The sequence below is a fragment of the Triplophysa dalaica genome, chromosome 14 (genome assembly GCF_015846415.1).
Source record: "Triplophysa dalaica isolate WHDGS20190420 chromosome 14, ASM1584641v1, whole genome shotgun sequence".
NCBI classification, from domain to species: domain Eukaryota; kingdom Metazoa; phylum Chordata; class Actinopteri; order Cypriniformes; family Nemacheilidae; genus Triplophysa; species Triplophysa dalaica.
This window is the reverse complement of record NC_079555.1, coordinates 10,562,113-10,576,686: the sequence shown is the minus strand read 5'-3', so window position 1 is coordinate 10,576,686 and position 14,574 is coordinate 10,562,113. Positions and strand designations below refer to the sequence as shown.

General features: G+C 38.5%; 1 protein-coding gene across 1 annotated transcript; it reads right to left on the bottom strand.

Moving 5' to 3' along the window:
* Positions 1 to 2,053: 2,053 nt before the first annotated feature.
* On the bottom strand, positions 2,054 to 14,571 carry si:dkey-29p10.4 (E3 ubiquitin/ISG15 ligase TRIM25). Its single transcript, XM_056766077.1, has 7 exons — positions 13,863 to 14,571; positions 6,975 to 7,834; positions 6,808 to 6,903; positions 6,468 to 6,716; positions 6,311 to 6,333; positions 6,062 to 6,210; positions 2,054 to 5,251 (listed from the first exon to the last, which is right to left on the bottom strand). The coding sequence occupies exons 1-7, from the start codon at positions 14,086 to 14,088 to the stop codon at positions 4,695 to 4,697; spliced, it is 2,160 nt and encodes a 719-aa protein (XP_056622055.1). The 5' UTR covers positions 14,089 to 14,571; the 3' UTR covers positions 2,054 to 4,694.
* Between the last annotated feature and the right edge of the window lie 3 nt (positions 14,572 to 14,574).

Here is a 14,574-nt window from a genome sequence, read left to right as displayed (position 1 = left end):
TACATTTACAGCCTACAGCCTTAGCCAACGGGTTGGTGAGTATGGTTCCGTTGATTTTAGGAATGTGTTGTAATGTTGAAGGCTGAGGTGTCCAACTGACGATGTGTCGCACTGATGGGAACCATAGTGTCATTATCAGCAGCACCTCACCAAAAGGCATCTTTCACCCAGGATAATTGATGTGATGCAAGTGGGATCAGACACACAACTCATGAGATGTCTCTCTTATAATATCAAGGAAAGTTAAGTATAAATATGCTATTTATTTCTTTAATCATATATCCCAGAGGATGCCTACCCGATGAACCCAGTGAAACCTCAGACCTCCTTTCCTCTGTATTCTTGACTGCTCCCCCTGCCATGCATAAAGTGTGGGAAATGTCCTATTGGGCAATTAAACTGTGCTGAAATAGTGGGATTATAACACCTAGTCCTATTAAGAAAATCTTTACGCATTTGGCAGACTTTTTATCCAAAGCTGCTTACAGTTCATGAGACTATACATTTGTATCCGAGTATGTGCAATCCCTGGGATTGAACTCATGACCTTGCTGACACCATGCTCCAACCACTGAGCTACAGGAAAGCTTTTAGGTAAACAATTGAGGTTTAAAATTTGGCGGCTAAAAAAGGACAGATTGTTTGTTTGTTTTTTAGACATAATAGCGCAAATTAAAGCTTTGTACAACATACAGTACTGATAAAAATGAATCTACATGTCATTTGAATGAGGATAGTTTCAGTAATTTGTCATAATTTAATGATTAATAATTTAGTCTAACACGAGGGTGAATTTAAGATGACAGAATCTTCATTTTTCAGTAAGCTTTTCCTTTAAATTAACATTAAACATACAGCTGCACTATTTTATAGTATATTCTTTATCACTACAAACATTTTGATAGCTGATAATTCGCCAAACTGCTAACAATATGGTTTCTTTTATATTCAGTAACCTTGAAAGATGGAGTTTATTCAAATTGAGCACAGCAGTGTTAGACTCAACAGATCTTTTTGGACCTCTTGGTACAAGCCAACAGGAATAAATTCTTGAATTCAAAAGTTCAGCCAGTTAATGTCACACACTATTGATAGAATCTTTGAGTCATATTCCAGTAGGAAGGTAGATACAGGATGAATAAAATAACTGTCAATTCAAAAAAGTCCGAGAATTTTCTGAACTAAAACTTTAGGACAGTTTCATAACTCAAGCAATAACTGATGAGATGATAAAATACAAAAATTCCAAATCTGTCTAGAACATGTTTTATTCTCTATTTGTTGAAGAACTCTGGCGGTGTTTACATTTTACAGCTGAAAAGTACAGCTGTGACAGATTGCAATCACTCCCATGACCTGAATAAATGAAGGGTAAAATGAAGCGGTACTGCGTGACATGCAGGTAAGAGCTGGATTTGGCCATTTGTGTCAGTCAGTTATGTATAAAAAAAAAGTGGAGCTATGGGCTCCATCTCCAAGTATATGTATATCGCTGCTGGCCTTCTGAAACCTTGTATCTCCATATTTTGTGATTTTTATGTTTTGCCCTAAACCATTTTTATTAGTCAGCCTTTATGTTTATCACTGGATTTGGTAAATATGTACCCAATAAAAAATATGTAATAATTTGTAAACAACAGTTTTTTTCTGTTTCCTGATTAACAGCGAATTTGGACATACAAGGTTTCAGAAGGACAGCAACGATATTCTGATGTCATCTGTGACATCAATTAGGCTACAAGATGTTTCATTTCCTGCCTGTCTGGGCTGGATTGAAATACTGAGCAGCTTCTGTGATTAAATCGTTTTTAAGCAGCAGCATGGCAACCTAAAAGCAACATGGGACAAAAATTGCACGGTTGTTCAGGTTCAATCTCATATTAAAGATCTCATGCAATGATTTGATAGTGCAGCGCTTCGTCATCTGCTGATGTAGAGTATTTCCTATAAAAACAATATAAAATATTTTATATTATAGAAGTCCATTTGTTCTCATGGAGTCTTGAGAAAGAAAACACAATGTGGACAAAGATATCACAAGACTACAACCATATTTAGTTATCAATTCTTTATTTGTGCAGATTGTTTGCAGATTGAGTGTCTTCACAAAAGTAAAGATGTCATCCAGTAAAAAATAAACAAAAATCCCAGAGGGACTACAGTAGCCTGTAGCAAAAACAGTAAAGCAAACACAACACTGAAACAGTCATATTCCCTTTTGCCTGAGTGAAAGTTAAATGTCACTAATGAGTTCTCTCCAGGGCACTGAGCAGATGATGACCACATGATTGACTGTTAAATATTTTCCACAGTTTGTCCCTAAGCCACCACGTCTCCAAAGACACAATGAGTTTAATCGAACAAGACGCCCATGGCCAATGATTTTCAAGTCTCTTTAAGATTTATGTGGTGGCCAGCAGATAAAACCTGTGATTTGTTTATAAAGGATCTATAAATGCTGGTTTAGAATCAAGACAGATCGATAATGCAAATGTTATAGTAAACATCATTAGACTGACAGACTGATGCAAACACACAACCTACAATTCTGTGAGGAACAAACATGCTAAGAAGTTTGTCCTGTAGATGGTATGTATGGAAATTTGATTTGAGCATTTAAATTCTATTGGGACCGACTGACATTATGTCAAACCCACTTAATAAACATCATCTCGACAGAATAGGAACCAACAATGTAGTTAGCCCACTTTATATGTCAACTATGTGTGAAATCCCCCAAGTGAATATTTCTGCTTAAATGAATTTACCTCCAAAGGGACCTGGTTATGTCATACATTTTTCATTCCAAGACCTCCCAAATGCCATTGGTGCATAAATGTAGCTTAAAAATATACAGTGTCAGTCACATCAGGGGGCGTGTCAAAAGTCTCTTCCTTTGAGACAGGTCTAGGAATATATATATTATCCAGCTGGCCATGTCCTCTGCCCAAGGCCATCTGTTTCTAAAGGCTGATATTAACATTCTCACAGGAGTGAAAGAAAATGATGAGCCAATGTATTCCACGGATGACAGAGAATGATTCTGGAAGGAAGGAGACAAAAAAATGTCCCAAACCTTGACAGAAGCTTCCAGCACCACAGATTGTGATTCTCGGATACATGTGCTTCTTTTTGAAAAGGCAGTAAACTCTCATAAAAAGACATAGGGAGATTAACAAGTCTCAGCTGTTTTAAACTATACAAATTCAAACTGGGAAACCATAAGTGTGCAGTCAGATCAGATTATTCTGACGGTTACGGTAAAGTGACAGAACAGCTTTGCACCTGTTTCTCAGGCAGTAGTGCACAAGCAGCTGTAAGCAAAGTGACCCCTGATGAAGCGTCTGCTCCACTCAAGACAGAGCCTGGCTCAGGGCTTAGGTTTGTTGCCATGGCAGTGCACCTAGTTTGCCTGTATAGAGAGACGTTATACCAAAAATGTGGAGGTGGAGAACATGGATATCTGTTTATGGAAAGCAACTATAAAAGGAAAGTGAAACAGGGAAATGAAATGCCTGTTGTGAACATGTCTGGGGCATATTTTGAGGATTAAGTTATTTATATTTACAAGACTTGACATATTCATGAATAATAATAGTCTGAATCTGTTTATAAGTGCATTTCCTTTTCTTTGCACAAGACTTCTTTTTCATTAACTTGTAAACCTGAATGGTTCTGAAATGGATTTGATTGTATTACGGTACAGATAACAATTCTTGGAACATATGACTCATTATTGTCTTACACCTGATTCGCCCACTATATTGTCTCTGTCTCTTGTGGAATAAATGAAAATAAAAGGCCTCATTATTATGTACAAACATACAAAAAAAGAGAAAACCAAGGGGTTTTACCAAGAAATATCTCAAAGGTAAAACATGAGTTGGATGGTTTGCTGCGATACAACATTATTGTGAAGATGCACATTTGTGCATCACCTGTAAACCAGAAGAATTTGAATTTAATTACATAAGTGCTGCATGGTTTTTATATTTCGCTTTGTTTTTGCATAACAAATAATAACCATCAAAAACAAGTACCAGTACAAGTCTATTTCATATTAAGCAATACTGCCATCTAGGGTTGAAATGAAATACACATAGGACAGAGTAACGGCTGGAAACATTTGTAGAATTTGAAAGATAATACAAAAAAATACGGAAGTATATTGAGTGTGGAGATACTGGCACAAAAATGAATTCTGGGTGATGGAATGAATCATATTTCTGACTTAACTTAATGTTTAAGATTTAATAAAAAACTCTGCTGCTCTGCTTTATATATATAGCCTGTTGTAAATTATTAAATTACTGAATTATTATTTGTCCTGGCTTCTGTTTTATTTAAATTGTAAACTGTGCAATACTTTATACTTTACTAAACTGAGAAAACAAGAAAAATTAAGACAGTTTATAAAAATAATCTATAAAAGTAATTACAAATGTTTTACTTAAAAATACAGTTCAAATCCTGGGCAAGATTTTTTTGACTATTTCAAATTCCAGATGAAAAAGATTAGCATTTAAAACCATTCAGATATGCAAGTATTTAAATGCGATTCTGAAAATATTGACCAAGGTAAAAAAATAAACACTTGTTTTCTCCAAGACCTGTTTAGTATTCAGGACTATTCAAATTACATCTAATGGAATGTAACAGTAGGTTGTGTTGCTTAATATTGTAAATATAATTTTCTAGTCTATAGTGGGCTTGGTAAATACATCACAGATGCGGAGCTGTGTTTTAGAAACTGCCAGCGCCAGATACATCGGCTCCGTAAACGAATGTTCGAAACTGTACAGTAAAGACAAAGCTCCTTCCTCAGCCACGCTATAAAAAGACAACCGACCTTCATTAAAATCCAGCAGCATGCCAACCTTCCAGAGTCCAGTGGCACACACAGGCGAAGCCACTTTATCATGCAGCACCTCTACTTTTCCTTTCTCATACATCAAACACCAAGAATTGGGGTAGAACCCAATGCGACAGGCATCCTTTTGCCCTTTTCTGCCTATATGTCCATCACAGACTCCCACCTTCCACCGGCCCTCATCCATTGGAACCTCCATCTCCCAGTAGTAGCAGCCCTCATTTAGAGCATGAGAGCTTAGAATCTGAGGGAATATATTGAAGCGAGTCTCCTGGTCAGTGTAGTCCTGTTGGGTCTCTGTATACTGCACCGTCCTGTTATCATCAGACAGCAGCAGCTTTGGATGGGCAGTATCAGGATCCAGAGACGGGCTTATGCCATCTACAGAAAATAAAGTCGATAATGCATTTCTGCTCAATGCAATAACATCTAATGGTCGACCAATATTGTTTTTTAATGTCCATATCGATATTAAGCAAAAGCAATGTGGCAGACTGGCTGATATGAGGCCAGATAACAAATGTAATTGGAGTAAATGAGGTAAATACAGTCAATTGGTGAAACTAAAAGTTGTCAATAAACTTTAAAGGGGAAATTTGTAATTTTTGGGATTACTTGGAGGCAAGTAGCATTAAAACAGAAAAGCTACACTCCACACGTGCTTTTACATATAAATGTACATGTGGATAAATAATTACAACTGATACGCAATAAAAACATTATTCTTACATAAACATCTTTTTGTCTTATTAAAAGCCTAATGCAATACGTGGCAACCAAAATCAAAAGATTTATCACTTGTGGGTACAGAATTAACTGCTAATGAAAAAAATTCCATACCAATATAATTGTCTGTCACTAAAAACAACAATAAATGACAAAATGCTGTCATGGTGACCTTTTTTTGGCACCCTAAATAATATCATTTAGGCCTGAAAATAAAGGTTTATTATGTACAAAAATGAGTGCTTTGATGTGGAATCTTTTTTCATTCATTAGGAAGAATTCACTGTTTTTGAATTCACCTCCTCTGAAGCACCCGTAGTTATTCCAAAAATATTTTTTTATTTACAGATGCACTCTCTGACTGGTTTATTTTATCAAGTCATAAAAAGAATTTGAAGACTTAAAAAGCATTTTAACAATGTTTAGACAGTGAAATATCAAACCAAGTGGCAGTGAAAGACTTACGCAACAGTCTGTAAGGATCTCTGTGTGGCAGTGTAATGAGCACAGTGTCCAGTCTCCGCTCAGTCCAGTCCTGAAGACAGTCCAGTCGACCTTGATTTACCTCCTGAAGAGGATTAAGGTTCTGCACAGGGTCAGACAATCCACCCAGTCTAGACAAGCAAATGATTAACAATCATGTCATTTACAGTGAACTCAATGAGCATAGTTATAGTAATCCATTTCAGTGAATAACTAAAACATTTTACTTACTGTGCTCCTATTTTGGTGTATTCCTGAAAAAAACAGAACACTTTCAACACATTGACAATATAAATGAAAAACTACAATATACAGCATTAGAATCTGGTGTGAGAGAAACTGAAAATATATAAAATAAAAGAATATGAATATGAAACTTTTGTCTTGCCATTATAAAAGCTTGGTCCTGGTACTGTGACATCCCTTGTGCATCACTCAATGCCTGTAGTGTGTTTATTATGTCTCCGCTAGACATCAGGGCATTTTGCAACGTTTCCAGCTGATCTTTAATGCTGCCCAGCACTCTGTTCTCCTCCTGGTCCATACAGCGTAACGCCTGCTCCTCTTCCTGCTGCAGAGCCTCCCGCATGGCCTGATACTGCTGCAACACAGCTGTCCGCACTTCCTCAAGACCCGTCTATAGGAATCAAATGAGAAGAAAGCACTAATATTTTGTTGACTTGACAAAGAAACCCATACAGATAGTAAAACAAAGATGTTGTACTAACCTTGACAGAGTGTTTCCTCTCATTGATCTCAGAGACCTTTTCCTGAATGGACTTTTCTGTTTTCTGCATTTTTGTCATCTCCTCGTTTAGTGATCCCTGAAAGCAAAAAAAATGTAATAAGCAAAATTCCTTCACGATTGTAATCTAAAATTGAACGCCCTCCTCACCCTGAGCTCTTGCTCCGCCTCTCGGATGCTGATGCACTCATGCCCCTTGTGTGCTCCAACCAATGAACACACGGTACACACACAGACTCTGCACATTCGACAGTAGATGCGGTTCATCTCCTCATGATCTTGGCATCTCCAGAGCGATACGTCTTCCACAGCGTTCACGAGCGGGTGATTCTTAAACACCGGCTTTTCCAGGTGTGCCTTCAGGTGCTCGGAGCACATGGAGGCCCCGCACACCAGGCAGGTCTTTACTGCCACTTTCTGATCTGAACTGGGACAGTAATGGCAGGGGACAGAGTTGATCCTGGGGGTCCTCTCTATTGATCTATCGGAAACATTGGCAGACAGATTCTCATCACTGTTGGAGGTGCTGACTCTTGTCTGCTCTCCCGAGGTGTCTTTTGGGGTTGGTGGCTCTCGAGGTGTGGTGCTTTTCCTGGGTGTCCCTTCATCACTACAGGAAGCCACGACAGGCTGGTCCATCCTTACTGAAGACGAGTTCCCCTCTGGAATTGATTTAACATGAGGCGGTGTGATCTTAATTGTTTCTGCAGGTGTGCACTGAGTTGATGTATCACTCATGGATTTCTTCCTATTAACAGGTGATGAAGACTGATTTCCACGTGGATGTTCATCTGCCGTAGCTCTTCTTTTGCTTGGTGTAGCATCATCATCAGACTCTATGACGTTAATCACATCTGAGCCAGTGGCCTTGGTTTTATTAGATGGTATCAGTCTGTATCTGCCATCGTACTTTTCAGGAAACGCTGAACTGGATTTTCTCTTCCCAAGCAATGTCTTAGACACCGTTTTAGGGGAGTATCGTGCAGAGATATTTCTTCCAAGTGTCCAATCTACATAAAAACATTGCATTGCATAAACGCACACACATGCATAATCACATTCTCTACTAATGCAAGTGTAAAATATAGCTGCAAGCATTAATCATCGGGTTCGAGCAGTCTAAGGGGACTAAGGTCGACTGCCTTCGCTGACTACGGTCAGGAATCGGACCATAACACATCCGCAAGGGATGACACTTACCCATAACCAGAAAAATGAAAGAAATGGTCATCAACGGTTAATACAGACCACGCATGCTTACACTCATATGCAAAAACAGGTGTAAACCGATAATACCTGAGGGGCGAGTGAAATTAACCAATTCTCATGTCTCTACGATGTTCAGTTCCAGAGATATAGGTCTAGCTTAATGGTTGCTAAGTTAACATGTTTAGTTGCTATGGATGTGGCATGGCACCTGCCATACATTATGATAGACGTGTATAAAAAAAGCTTAAGGCTTATGGCCAGGAGCATCTTAAATAGATACATTGATTCCCATTCATAATAGTCTAGAATGCCGTGCCATTTAAATTGTGTTTATTTTGTACACACATTATACAGTATATCCCATTTTGATGTAAGGTTTGAACTTCAGGAAGTCATGTTTACCATGTCTAAATGCATTGAGTTGCTGCCATGTGACTGGCTTAGTAGCAATTTGGGTTTACATGCAATTAAACTGGTGTACCTAATAAAGGTGTGTTGTATATATATATATATATATCAACACAGCATCATAAAAGCAGCCAGACATGTGCTGTATTTAAAGATGTGTAATTATGGAGCAACGTTTAATGTGTAATACATTTTATTTCTAACACTGTCTTCCTGTGAGACACATTTCATTCCACACACATGCACAGTCTCGATCACACATGACACACAGAACTATACAGTACATGCACACTCTTATTATACAGAGAGACATAATATCCATAAATACACACATTGTGATCTGGTGACTCTAAAAAAGCCATTGAAATTAATTATATTTCACTTTTTTGTCTGTTATGAAGGCATGCCTCTTCCGATGACCTTCACATTTTGCATGCTTTTTTTGTGTCATAATATGTATAATAGTACTATATGGCAAGTCAGTTTGATTATTCATTAAGGAGCAGCAAGCTTTCAGGTAGACTTTTGAGGTTAATATAATAAAGGACTCTGTTATGGTCACATTTATGAAAAAGTTCAACATGTCCTTGATCATAAATTATCTAGAGAGTCCAGAGAATTGTACTGTGGTGAAAATTTGGAAATTGCTTGAAAGACCTAAAATTAGTATGCAAAAGTACGTCTTTAACATCATCACCAATAACTTGCGAACTGTTTGATTGACATCAATGGATCAAGAGGCAAAGTTGTTCTGAATGAGGAGAACTATCATATGATTATATTAGTTTGTGTAAATGACAAATGTCACGTGATACACAACTGCTTAAGCAATGAAATACGCAACAATTTTACCATTTTTACTGTTATAGCGCCACCTAGTGTGCAAATGCCACGTTATTTTGTAGGTGAACTTGGAGTGATGGTATACACATATTTCCCGAGCCCCATGATGATATGTTAAGCCCTTCTGGATTTATGGCCATTTAAATGTGATAGGCTCCTCCCATTTTTTAATTTGGCCGCCCCTAAGGGACCGTGAAAGGAAATTTCTGCTTTTTTTCGATAATTATTTACAATCACTCTCCACAGAAGTCATCTGCATTGTTTTGGTTCCGTTAAGTCGAAAAACCAACGACTAGTTCGCGAAAGTAGGTTTTAGACATCATCTGCGATAACTCACAAATCGTTTAATCGACAGAAGTGGTTCAAGAGGCAAAGTTGCTCAGAATAAGGAGAGCTATCATATGATAACATTAGTTTGGGTATATGTCAAATGTCACGTGATACACAATGGTTTAAGCACTCCTAAAGCGTTATTTCGCCCCCCGGTGGCCAAATGAGTTCATATTTCTTACAGACCTTAAGGACTGTGAGACAAATAATCCCAGCGAGTGTCGTTTTGATCGGCCTCAGTTAACTCGGTGTAATTAGCGCTCAAACTTCATTGGCCAATGGCGGCCATGTTTTTTGAGATACGCCAATGTCCTTTGAGATATTCATGTAGCATGAGACAAAGACCCACCATACCACATATCAAGTCAATCGGGCAAAGGGTTGCGTAGTTATAGCCATTTTCTAGCTCATTCAAATTATAGCGCCACCTAGTGGCCAAATGCCGCAGTTTTTTTATTGTGACCCCGGACTGAGAGTCTACACATATTTTCCAAGCCCCATGAACATATCTCAAACAGTTCACGAGTTAGGGCCATTTTAGTTAAATATGTTACTTCCGGTTTGGACGTTTTAGCGCCACATAGCGGCCGTGAATTGAAAATTCAACTTTTTTTTGATAATTATTTACATTCACACTCATCAGAACTCATCAGCGTTGGTTTGGTTCCGATCGGGCAAAAATCCAGGGACTAGTTCATTTTTAATTTTTTTCATAAAATGCAAATTAGCGAAAAAATTTGCATACCGGAAATGAAATCGGAGATATACGTTTTTTAAGTTTTGAGCCAATGATTACACTGATATAAAACACTTGGGTGTGCGACAAACGGTTTAGGGGTTACGTGCGCAAACGCGCCTTTCATCGCTGTAGCGCCACCTATGGGCCGATTTGGCTGGCTCCCTGTATCTGAGTAGCGACAAGGACTACTACCATCTGACCAAGTCACAGCTCTGTCGGCTTTACGGTTTGGGCTGCACGATCACTTTTAGGGAAGAATAATAATAATAAGAAGAAGAAGAAGAATAAAACCTACAAATACAATAGGTTTCTAGCCCTACGGGCTCGAACCCTAATAAAAATTAAAGCTGCAAGCAGCATTTAGCGGGTTCGAGCAGTCTAAGGCCTCTATTGGCCTTGCCATTGTCAACTAGGCTCAGGAATGGCACCGTAACAAATCCACAACGAATGACACTCTTCCACACCAAGAAATATGACAGAAACGGTTGGTAACTTTTAATACAGACCATGCATGCGTACACTCGTATGCAAAAACGGGCGTAAACCGATAATACCTAAGGGACGAGTGCAATAAACCAATTCTCATGTCTCTATGATGATTTGTTGCAGAGATAGAGATCTTGCTAAACGGTTGCTAAGCTAACCTGTTCGGTTGCCATGGGTGTCATTTAATACCTGTCAATTCATAACACATTAAACCACAGGTCAAACGAACCAAGCCCCGTGTCTTTATAATATTCTACTGCAGAGATGTAGGTCTGGCTAGACGATTGCAAAAAATAATCTGTTTGGTTGCTAAGGGCGTGGCTTGGCAGCTGTCAATTGATAAAGAATGAAGCCATTAGCAAAACAAAGCAACTCCTGTGTCTCTAAAACATTCTATTGCACATATATAGGTCTTTTTTTTAATACAATGCACATTCTTCAAAATAGCTTATTTTGTGTTCTGAAGAATTGATTAAAAAAATACGACCAATTTAAATTGATAATTGATTCACATTCATGGTCTGCAACAATATTCCAGAAGACCTTGCCATTTAACTGATGCTTATTTGGTTGAGTCTGGTGACTCTGAAGGCCACTGGAGTACAGTGAGCTTATTGTCATGTTCAAGAAACCAGTTTGAGATCATTTGAGCTTTCTGATATGGTCCATTTTTTACTGCTGGAAGTAGCCATCAAAACATGGACTTGGTTGGCAACAATCCTCAGGTGGTATGTGTTATCTAATATATCCCATACCATATATCCAATTGTTTCTCCATTTTGATGCTCGGTTTGAACTTCAGCAAGTGTGTTTACCACGTCTGGATGCCAAAATGGATTGAGTTTATGCTATGTGACTGGCTGATTAGCAATTTGATTAGCATATGATGTATTTATTAAAGACAAGTTTAAAATAGTAATTTTAAATGTATGATATTTCACCTTTTTGACTGTTGTGAAGGCATGCCTCTTCCGATAAGAATCACATGTTGCATGCTTGTTTTGTGTCATAATATGTATAATAGTACTTAATGGCAAGTCAGTTGGATTAATTATTAAGGAGTAGCGACCTTCACCGTACTCGTTTCACGCTAATAAAAGGACCCTTTTATGGTCACAAAACAAAAAAAACTCAACATGTTTTTGATGATTATTGACCTAGAGAGTCCAGAGAAATGCACTGTGGTGGAAATTTTGAAATTGCTTGAAAATCCTTGAACAAGTTTGCAAAAGTAGGTTTTTTACATCATCACCAATAAATCACAAACCATTTGATAGAAATTAATGGTTCAAGAGGCAAAGTTGTTATGAATGAGGAGATCTATCGTTTGATATCAATAGTTTGTTTATTAGTCAAATGTCACGTGACACACCGTTGTCTAGGCCCTCAAAAGACATGTACATTTAGCCATTTTTACAATTATAGCGCCACCTAGTATCCAAACGCCACCTTCCTTTGTATGTGACCTTGGAGTGATGGTCTACACATATCATCTGAGCCCCATGATGATATGTTAAGCCGTTCTGGATTTATGGCCATTTTAATGTGATAGGCTCAGACCATTTTAAGTTTTGGCGTCCCTAAGCAGCGGTGAAAGAAAAATTTCAACTTTTTTTCAATGATTATTTACATTCACACTCCACAGAAGTCATCTGCATTGGTTTGGTTCCGATCGGTTGAAAAACCAGGAACTAGTTCGCGAAAGTAGGTTTTTGACATCATCAGCGATAACTCACGAACCGTTTGATCGATAGAAGTTGTTCCAGAGGCAAAGTTGCTCAGAATGAAGAGTACTATCATATTATAACCATAGTTTGGGTAAATGTCAAATATCACGTGATACACAGTTGTGCATGCACTCCAAAAGCGCTATTACGCCCCCCGGTGGCCGAATAAGTTCATGTTTCTTACACACCGTCAGGACCATGAGACAAATAAGCCCAGTGAGTGGCGTTTTGATCGGCCTCCGTTAACCCGGCGTAATGAGTGCTCAAACTTCATCGAACAATGGCGGCCATGTTTTTTTGATATACGCCAATGTCCATTTAGATATTTATGTAGAATGAGACAAAGACACACCATACCAAATAATAAGTCAATCGGGCAAACTGTTGCGTAGTTATAGCCATTTTCTAGCTCATTCAAATTATAGCGCCATCTAGTGGCCAAACGCCACTGTTTTTTTATTGTGACCCCGGACTGAGGGTCTACACATGTGTTCCAAGCCCCATGAAGATATCTCAAACAGTTCAGGAGTTATGGCCATTTTAGCTAAATATGTTACTTCCGGTTTGGATGTTTTAGCGCCACCTAGCGACCGTGAATTGAAAATTGAACTTTTTTTTAATAATTATTCATATTCACACTCCACAGAACGCATCAGCGTTGGTTTGGTTCCAATAGGGCAAAAATCCAGGGACTAGTTCATTTTTTTTTTTTTTCATAAAATGCTAATTAGCGAAAAATCTATAATGGCGGAAATGAAATCGGAGATATACGTTTTTTAAGTTTTGAGCCAGTGATTACACTGATATAAGACACTTGGGTGTGCGACAAACGGTTTCGGAGAAACAAGCGCAAACGCGTTTGGTATTGCTATAGCGCCACCTATGGGTCGATATGGCTGGCTCCGTGTTTCTGAGTAGCGACAAGGACTACTACCATCTGACCAAGTCTCAGCTCTGTCGGCCTTACGGTTTGGGCTGCAGTATCAGTTTTATGGCAGAATAATAATAAGAAGAAGAATAATAAAACCAACAAATACAATAGGTTTCTAGCCCTTCGGGCTCGAACCCTAAAAATGTATTTTAGACATTACGTTACAAATAATAGGCGTGTTCAACTTCATGCAGCCTTGCTTAGAGTGAACGGGTATGAAATGAAAGTATCGCGAGAACGGTACGAAAGCATGCGTTAGCTCTAGAATCACTCTCGCGATATTTTGATGTCACAAGCCCATAGGATAAGTCCAACACGGCTAACAACACACATCTAACATTTTAACGTTTATTCAGGAAACATACTTGCGTTGGGGGTGGCAGTAGACGTCGAGGCTCCGTCCGTATAGTCGGGTAGGTGCTTGTATTCGTACTTACACTCGGGGCAATAGTAAGGTCCAGTAGGACATACGCTCCATATCTCTCCGATACATCTCTGACAAAAACTATGTTTGCACGTCAGCGTCAGCTGGTTCCGACATTCCTCATGACACAGAGGACATTTGACTGGCTTCTCATTAGACGCTCCCATCTTTAAATTTGGTGTTCTTGTGTATACGGCAACCGGACGAACGATAGAAGAAACGAAACCTTCGCAGAGTGGGCGGAGCTAGACAGTTTGATTTTTGAACCAAACGCGAATATTTACGCCTCATTTAAAGAGACAGTAAACGATAGGTTCTCTTCTGTAAGGGTAGTTCACAAAAATCTGTCATCGTTTACTCAACATCAGGTTGTTCCAAACATAGATTTATTTGTTCTGACAAACACAAAGGAAGATATTTGGAAGTATGTCAGTAACCAAAAATATCTATCCCCATGACTCCCATAGTATTTATTTTTCCTACTATGGAAACAAATGGGGGATGAGATCTGACTGCTTGGTTACAGACATTCTTTCAAAATGTAAAGAAATTCATGCAGGTTTGGAACAACCTGAGGGTCAATTTACATTTTTGGGTGAACTATCCCTTTTAAACTACACAGTGCATGATCGATCTGTCTCTGGCTGAATACT